General features: G+C 35.3%; 1 protein-coding gene across 1 annotated transcript; it reads right to left on the reverse strand.

Moving 5' to 3' along the window:
• Positions 1–5,913: 5,913 nt before the first annotated feature.
• LOC127965407 (taste receptor type 2 member 60) lies at positions 5,914–6,836 on the reverse strand. The gene has a single exon (XM_052566215.1). The coding sequence runs from the start codon at positions 6,834–6,836 to the stop codon at positions 5,916–5,918; it is 921 nt and encodes a 306-aa protein (XP_052422175.1). The 3' UTR covers positions 5,914–5,915.
• Between the last annotated feature and the right edge of the window lie 2,785 nt (positions 6,837–9,621).

Genomic DNA, 9,621 nt, shown 5'->3' on the forward strand with positions numbered 1-9,621 from the left:
TTCTTTAAGCAATAGACAGAAAAGGTATAATTTATAAAATATTTCTTATCGTTATTATTAACCTACCCATGTTAATATACAGTATTAACTTTTTAATGTTATTTCGCAGATCAAACAATGTCAAAGGGGTCATACGACTCTGCTAAAAAGAACATTATTCATTGTATTTGGTGTAATGCAATGTGTTTATGTGGTTTAAGGTTAAAAAAACACATTCTTTTCCACATACTGGACATTACTGTTGCTCCTCTAAGCCCCACCTTTCTGAAACTCGTCGATTTTTACAAAGCACATTGTTCTGAAAAGTGAGGTGTGCTCTGATTGGTCGGCTATCTAGTGCATTGTGATTGGCTGAAAGCCTCAAGCATGTGCCGGAAATGTGAGAATAAAAGTTACACCTTCTTTCTTTGCGTGAACATTTGAACAGCATGACATAGACATGTGGGGGCGTGTTTGAACAAACCGTTTGAGGAGGGAGTGGTTGACTCTCTTTGGATTTGAGACTTTCTTTATGCACCAAGAGCTTGTAACACTCCAAAGAGAGAGGAAAATTTGAAATCGCATCATATGACCCCTTTAATGTCTGGCTACTCTGAAATGTCTTAAAAAATATCTGAAACTGTGAAAACTACTCATTAACCACTATGAGAGGGTGATGGTCATAGCAAAAGCTACAATATCCTTCTTTTTATTTTTAATAATAGCTGTTAAGATGCTCCTCATCAAAACACTTGTGTGCGCAAGGGGGCTTTTTGTGCATTCTATATGGGCTCCCAGATGGAAGTTCATGCTGAAAAACAGATGACCTTTTTCTGTTCACCTTTATTTTCCTTCATTTTTTTGCTGACAGAAAGCTCTTTAATGCTAGTGCTGACCATTGGGGTGCACTTTGCTTGGAGTGTGTTGTCTGATTATATGGGTCAGCAAATTTCCATATAAGCATACCTCTAGATAATAGGAAAACTGCCATTAGAGATTCCCAGGTGGCCTGTCTGAAATGGTTTGCAGTGGAAAGGGAATCAACATGAGCACACATGGACTGAAAAGCTGGTGCAGGTGAAGGATGATCGCTGGAAGTTAGAAAACTGAGGGAAATCAGTTATGTATCTTTGACAATATATATATATATATATATAATTACATATCATTTATTTACATGTCCATTATTTTCCATGTCGACTGTGCTCTCTGTGTTGAAATTGAACCTCTTCATCTGGATTCTGTGTATGGAGCCGCTGCTACTCTCCACTTCAGTGACAAATGAGGACATCTCTCTACGTGAGATCTGAGCAGCATTAGGACTACAGCGTGAGAGTCATGCTTGATAAACCCAGTAAGAGGTGGTCATTTTAAAGCCTTGACACTCGGTGGACCATCACTGATTAAAGACTGATTGACTGTCAGTCACAGACTCATCACATGCTTGCATTTAGCCCTCATGTGAATTCCTGAGAGCAGATGTATTAAAATGCCTCTGTCTTGATGGTGAGGTAGGGCTTTACTTAATAATGCAATAATGTCAAGGCTTAATGCACAGTAACAATTAAAACAAGTTTGCCAGCATTCACTGAGTGAGTATGTGCATCAAAAGCTGGTGTAACATTTGCTTTTGATATATACAGTCGGCAGATAATAATCCAATGATGATGTTGATGATAATTTCCAATAGCTAAAGTATAATGTGCTATTAATATTGCACATACAGTAAACCACTCAAAAGTTTGGGTCAGTAAGGTTTTATTTCCTATTTAAGCTATTAATACATTTAATCAGGAAGGATGGATTAAACTGATCAAAAGTGACAGTAAAGACATTTATCGTGTGACACTGAAGACTTCTTTTCTTCACAGGAATAAATTACAATTATTTTATTTTAAATGGTTATATTCCCAAATGTAACGGTTTTTATTGTATTTTTAATCAAATAAATACAGCTTTGGTCAGCAAAGGAGACTTCTTTTAAAAAATACACCAACCACAATCTTTAGCATGGTTGTGTATATACACAATTAATTAAAATATTAACTAAACAAATATAAAATTAATAATTATACTGCATATATCACTCAGAAAACTCCATCCCTAAACAGCATTAATGAGCAAAACAAACTATATGATTGATTACCTTAAATAACATTCATACTGCTCTTCCTGTAAGTGGGTTTGAGTAAGCTGCAGTATCCACAGACCCTTCTGTCATTTAGCCAAAGTTCTTGTTATGTGAGACCACACAGCTGCAGACAACACTTTTATGAGGCTGCCTTTATAGTCTAGAAAATCAAAGAAAGAGTTGTTCCTCTTGTAATTTGTCTACTGCAGAAACACTTTGCTGTAAGCCAGCTGAAAATTACACCACATGAGGCAAATGAAACTTTAACGATATGTTCCTTTTTGTAATTATTCTTATAATTCTGCCATCAATTTGCAGATCTAGACTAGAGTCCTGCAGTTTATATTGCATATGGAGAATGTATAAAATAATTTGGTATCTGCTTTATATGAAACTGTCGTTTTGCTTCTGCTATTATGTGAAAAATGCCTGCCATTTCTATATTCACCACCAGCTTTGGCAATAACGATTTTCTGATGTGGGGGGAAACCAGTTTATCCCCACCATTTTTCTCTCCAGGTAGCAGAACAAATGATAGCATATGCATCATACCACTGAGCCATTTTCTGCCAGTCTCTCTCTTAATCCATTTATTGAGTCCTGTGGATGTTTTGATCACTGAACACCTCAATTTATGGGCGGATTCAATCTGAAGCACAATCCCTAATGTGTGGTGCTTGTTTCGGGGACGTATTTATTTTCAATGATTTATAATAAGCTGAAAGCTCACATTTATTGAGCTTTCGCCATCTGACACATTAATGGATATCTCAGTGTTATGAGAGACACAAAACTAGAATTGCTATTCAGGAGATCGTTTACCTGGGATGCAAATATTCAGTTTAGTGTTACATCATATTTCACAATTGACCGGTTTTTGTGTGGAATCATTTGTTATATTTTCCATCATATTGGCTGGAAATGGCTTCACGGTTCTGTTTGCAGTATGATACCGTACAAAAAATGTTTTGTCTCAGCAACTTCTTCGTGAATACCCAGCCTAAAGGCTTTTTCACACACTTCTGTGCTTTTTAAACATCTGTATGAAATGGAAACTCATCCCTTCTATTTTCTGAATGCATATCTTGTTGTGAACAAGCCATCGGTGCATACATGAAAAAATCCAAACACTGCTGATCTAGCATGGATTGAGCTAAACTATCCACGTCTCCCCTTGATCTACATTCAGAGTTAATTATCTGATGTGGTTGTTCATTGCTTAGTGGCCACTGACTCATGTTAAATTAGATAAAGATATTCTTCAGGAGAGAGAACAGTAATCATTGGGATCACTGACAGTTTTACTGTGGAGTGCTTGGCTGCACTACATTATTGGTCTCAAAGGACAGATCGTGATAAAGCCAAATGTGCTCTTCAGCTGTTTCATATCAGGTATGCACATCCTTATTTTTTTCATAAAATATTATCCATTTCAACAAGTTCACTGTTCAGCAACATTTTATGTAAATATAGATTTATTTTATTTTATATGTACCAGTAACCAACAGTGAAAAGCAGCTAAGAGCCTTTCATATTCCTTTAAAACTTCAAGCAATATAGAGCAGGCAGACTGAATGAGAGACTGCAGTGTTTCCTGTTCATGAAGTTATATTTGACTTTTAAATGATTTACTGAGTGTTAGCACCCAGAGGGAATAATTACAGAGTTTTATTGGATTGTCAATGGGAAGGGATAAGGCAGATAATGAGATAAAAAGCCAAAATTGTCCTTCAAGCTACAGTATTTATTAAATAACCAGAGGTTTATAAGATGGAGACATCTTCATCAGCCATCACTGCATAATTAACTTCAAATATAGAGAGAAATGTTGGTCACCCTGGCACTAATTTAACTGAGAAGTTCAAATGTTAGACAATTTTTAGAGAAGGTACAGTTCCTGAATTTGAAAAAATGGGGTCACTCACTATGTGTTCCTTTGAAATATAAAACAAAAACGAAAGCACAAGGATTTATGAGTAGGCTATCCTAAAATGCTTTTGGATTTTTAATTGCTTTTTTTGTGATGAAAGAATATTAGCTTATGGGAAATTATTCAATAATCTGAAGCCATCAACCTTAAAAACACAAAACAACGTGCCCAGTCAAGTGCAAAGAATACATTTCAAATAAGAACACGAAAAGTTCAAGTTTATTTTTCTTCATTCAATGGCATGTTCAAATCTGCAGCAGCCTAGTCTGTGGTAAAACAATCAAATATTGTGTGATATATAATGTCAGTCACAACTGCCTATCACACACGGAATAGACCTAAAACCAGATTAACAGACTCAGCATGAGTGCACAGATAAAGTTGTGGCTGCACACTATTGTGACAAACTCCTGGGGAAATTGGTGAAGCATACTTAACAAGGTACAGTACAGAAAAATTAATAATGTTCCACTGCACAATAATTTGAATATAAATCTTCACACGTGACGATTTGTTTGAAATAGCTTGGAAAAGAGACTTGAACATTTCATCATGCTATAGTACACCACGAATCTATACACATGCAGTATTATGGAGCATTATAATGGTTAATTTAACCCTAAATTGTCTGCATCAGTTTAAAGAAAGATATTCAGCTGACTGTATTTTATTCACTGACTGAAATATCATGTGCTGCTCGGCAAAACGTGCTATACACACCCCCATCCCAGTTAATGAGGCATTCAGCAGGTGTAGTGAAGGCAAATTCTCCCCACTCTGAAGGGAAAGGCATGGATTTGACTATACATTTCAATAAAATCATATGGTTCGATTAAATCCAGAGGTTGTCATGTGCAGGATTTGCTACACAGTTAATGTACCATAAAGGAGATTTTTCAGATGCAAATAAAGCGACGTCAGCCCTTTACTGACAGTCCTGGCCAATCAGAGCAATGCACAGTATTATTTGCCAAAATAGGACAATGTAAACATAAGCCATGATTTTGACACACCGCATACTGTACATTGCCTGGATTTGTGTACTATTTTGTTCACAGTTTGGCTTGCTGTTCAATAAAAATGTTTCAAATTTCATTAAATTGAAATCAAATGAGGTTACTTACATTTACAAAATTGGATTTATTGGTAGCACTTTAGTATAGGGACCAATTCTCACTTTTAACTAGTTGCTCATTAGCATGCATACTAACAACAATTGTCTGTTTATTACTACATATATAGCATATATTCATCATGGCCATATTCTACATCACTAATCCTAATACCTAAACTTAACATCCACCTTAATAACTATTAATTAACAGCCAATTAAGAGTTTACTGAGGCAAAAGTCATAATTAATGGTTTGTTAATAGTGAGAACTGGACCTTAAAATAAAATGTGACCAATTTTTCTAAACTGTGTAAATATGTGTTTTACAAGAAAACACTATATCAGTCTTTCTAACTTAAAATTTCCTGCTTAATTCGATGGAGTATCTGAGTGAAAATTGTTTCAGTGTAATATTACAATTATTAAGGCTCATGGTTATAGCTGTTGGTTGCAGTTACTCTTGACATTAATTTACACAGCTTATTGATAAATTGTAGATTTGTAATTCAAAGCAGAGGAATATGGGAATATTATAGCAAAACTTCACATGTAGCACAAAACTCAGTTACAGACGTTTAAACAAAACATGTTTCAGCATTCCCCGGTCTTCCCTTAAAAATATTTTTGTTAATTTCCATACATTTCCCATTTCAATTTTACTAACATGTGAAAATATAGGTAAGAGCCTACAAGTTCTGAACATACGTTTGCTTAAATCAGATATAATGAAACTGCATAATAAATGGTGAGATTCCTAAGATCTTATTTGTGTCTCTTTAGTTTGTTAATGACACTTACAATTCCATGGCGAAACACAGACTGGGAGAATCCAAAACACAGTAAATTTCCCAAACTGGACATTGAGCAGAATGTCATTGTGACAAATCTATTGGGATCAACCATTTCGAAGAGGTCCGTTATGTAGAGGAAAGCAACTGCAATAGTCCACAGGCTGCTGGGCAGAAACAGGGCTGCCTGTACCATGCCTGTTACTGTGACCCGCATCTGGCTCTTCTGCTGGGGTTGGGAAAAAGATTCACTGCTCTGGCCCATCTTTTTCATATGTTTGCGCAGATAAACAAAGGTTTTGCCCCAAGAGAATAATAACGTGAACAGCGGACAGGTGCAATATAGCAAATATGTAAAATTAGCCACATGAAATAAATACAAGTCTGTCTCTAAGCTTTCAACTAGTGTTTTGTTTAGTTCAGGTGAAGTGAAATTGCTTGGGACAGGCCCGAGCAAAGTATATGTTACTGCTCCCATAGACAAAGAAATTAGAAGCACTATTTGATTCAGACCGAAGCCGATGTATAGTATGGCATTCATATTCCTCTTAATCCAGATAAAGATGGGATGTTGCTGAGGAACTATTGAAATGTAGTAGAAAATGCTGATCCAGGCATTGCATGAGAAATTGGCGCAGAAAAACTGATAAATCAAAGCTCTGGTTAGCGTTTGAAGCCAGAAAGGTGCATCAAAAAGCAACATAACAATGGTCAGCACAGTCACCAGTTGTTGAAACGTTGAATTGAATAACACAACAATTAACAAGAAGCGCAGTGGATTGCGAGGCATTACTCCAGCGACTGGTCTCATTAGACAAAAAGAGAAGACGATGTTGAAAAAGGTTGCTGTGAGGCAAAGGGGACTGGAGAGCAAAGCATATAGCCATGGCTCCATCTTCACTGCCTCGAATCAGTTCCTGCAAATGTCCTGCTGTTCCTGATACACCCTGGCTTTTATTACAACAAATAAATTATATAAGGTCAAAGTAAAATAGGTTGGTAAATTAAATGTTGCTTGACGGCCAACCATAAACAAATGACACACATTCTTACATGGATTAAAACAGAACTATCCACATGCTCATCTTCAAGTGTTACGTAATCAGTACAACTGCAATAATTATTTGAATAATATTCTGAAACAATACTTTATTTATAAACAGCTTTACCTTATTGACTGTAAACCTATAGATTCTAGAGTTTTATGTTTCTACTTTCTTAAGACTCAATTCTTAAAGGAATAGTTCACCCTAAAATGGAAATTTGATGAAAACGTACTCACGCTCAGGCCATCCAGGATGAGTTGTTTCTTCATCAGAACATATTTGTAAAACTTTGGCAGTACATCACTTGCTCGGCAGCGGATGCTGAATGGGTGCCGCCAGTCCAAACAACTGATAAAAGCATGACAATAATCCACACAACGAACACCTTGTGATGTGAAAAGCTGCGTGTTTGTAATAATAATAATAATGATAATAATAATAATAATAATAATAATAATAATAATAATAATAATAAATACACTAGACAAAGGGGAATTGAACAAGTCTCTAAGTATGAAATACTAGCTCAGTATACTTATGATCTCTGCTTGGTGGACAACAACAAAAACATAGACTTTATTGAAAAAAAGGAACCAAGCAATATACTGTATACTGAAAGCCAAGCCACCCACAATATTGCAGCATAGTGGTGAGCTTTACACAAGTAAGCACTTCATTATTAATATTATTGTCATTTTATTTTATTTTTTATTTTTTTCATAGACTGTAATACCTTGGGAATGACCATGCTCATCACTAAAACCTTAAGACAATTTTCATCATTACTCATTGTTCAGTTTTGCATATGGATGATGCAGCTGGGCTCTTTTATCAAAATGCTTAATTAGCCATTAACCAAGATTATGCAAACCTTTTTGTGATATTTGCATTGGTAATGATGCTGTATATTGTTTTTGAGTGTCATCTTCATACAGTATGTAAAAGACAATTGCATATGGTTGAATAAAAGGTCTATGCACGCACAACAATTCAAATTACTCCTGGAAAAAAAATGGCAAATCTTTTTCATAAACTATTTAATTTATTCTGTGAAAAAAGGAGAAACACATATTATAGTTCCTTATGTGAATGAAGGAAATTAATAAATCAGTTAAAGCAATTATATTGTGACAGCAACTGTAATGTGAAATGAGAGTAAATTACTTTACAGGCTAGAGGTTTTAAAGACATGTTACTGTGCTATAAAGATAAAGTGCACACAGTCATTGTCACATTAACTGTCCCATGTAATGCTATTAACCTTGCTTCTATACTGTAAATGTACAGTACAGAAAGCTTTTGAAAAAAAATCGACTTACTCAAAAATGTCGCACAATAATGAAAAAAATCTCTTTTTTTATTAAACATGTATTTACAATATAGCTGTACATTTACATTCATACAAAACAGCCCCTAAAATAATTAATATCAATAGAGGTACAAAATAGTTTGAGAGAGAAATATATCAAAGGACACTTCCGTTTCCAAAGAGAAAGAGAAAGATCTGTCAGTCCAGTCCTACATAAAACAACTACTGTATCTCTGTGTTCGCTGGGGAAAAGAATGAGAGATCATCTCGGAAAATAATAAATAATACAATGCCACTTACTGTACGAAGATTATCTTGTGTATTGGAGTAAAGAACAGTTAACAGTTTTTGTGTTCATTTGATAGACTTTCAAGGAAGTGTTTTTTTTTTTTTTTAAACCACAGGTATTAATGTATATGCATGACAAAATCCTTGGTAGCTCTTTATTTTAGAGTCCTGTTCCACATGTAGATGCTATGTAGTTTTTTATAGTAATTACAATAACTGGGTAAGAACTACAGTAGCTACTAACCCTGGACCTACCCCTAAACATAACCTTAATTCATGTAGTTACATTTTATTACCCAGTACTACCTTAGGTAAGTACATTGCAAGTACACATACTGTAAAATAAAGTGCAACCAAATCTTTTGTTCAGAGTCAATACTGATTTTGTATTACAGGCAAATATTAAATGACTACCTGCTACAGTTATGACCTACAGTACTCAGAACTGTCTGTGAAGATTTTCGGTTATCCAGCTCATTGAAGGATGTCTAGTGTTATTCTTGCCATTAAGATGCTGTGAACTGATGGTGGAGATTCTGTGGCATTCACCATTTTAGACAGAGACGACGAAGACACCTGATATTATCATCCGTCTCGGGGGATCTGATCTCTGATCTTGATGATGATTGGATTTCAAAGGAACGGCCTCTGATTTCTAGTGGAATGTGCAATGTATTTTAGTCAAACTTTACATGCAATTCTGTGTCACTGCATGTTATTGTTGAGCCTCCAGAAACAGAAGATAATAGCAGATGTTAACGGATTGTCAAACTGTCTCAGGGAGGGGGGGACAGCCTATGACACCAGCTTAACTGTTTCTGTGATCGGGATTCACACTGTTAGTGTAACACGGCAAGGTTAAACAGCGGGAAATTTCCATCATCCGTTTACAACTCGTGTCAAAATAGACACATATCCAGGTAACTAGAACAACACAGTCAATCTACACCCACACTACTGTTCAAAAGATTGGGGTCGGTAAGAATTTTTTTTTCTAATATATATATATATATATTTATATATATATATATATATAT

The sequence above is a fragment of the Carassius gibelio genome, chromosome B9 (genome assembly GCF_023724105.1).
Source record: "Carassius gibelio isolate Cgi1373 ecotype wild population from Czech Republic chromosome B9, carGib1.2-hapl.c, whole genome shotgun sequence".
Classification (NCBI taxonomy): Eukaryota; Metazoa; Chordata; class Actinopteri; order Cypriniformes; family Cyprinidae; genus Carassius; species Carassius gibelio.

Bases quoted from the DNA above. Each gene is read 5' to 3' on its own strand.
- LOC127965407 (XM_052566215.1), bottom strand. From the start codon at position 6,836: ATGGAGCCATGGCTATATGCTTTGCTCTCCAGTCCCCTTTGCCTCACA.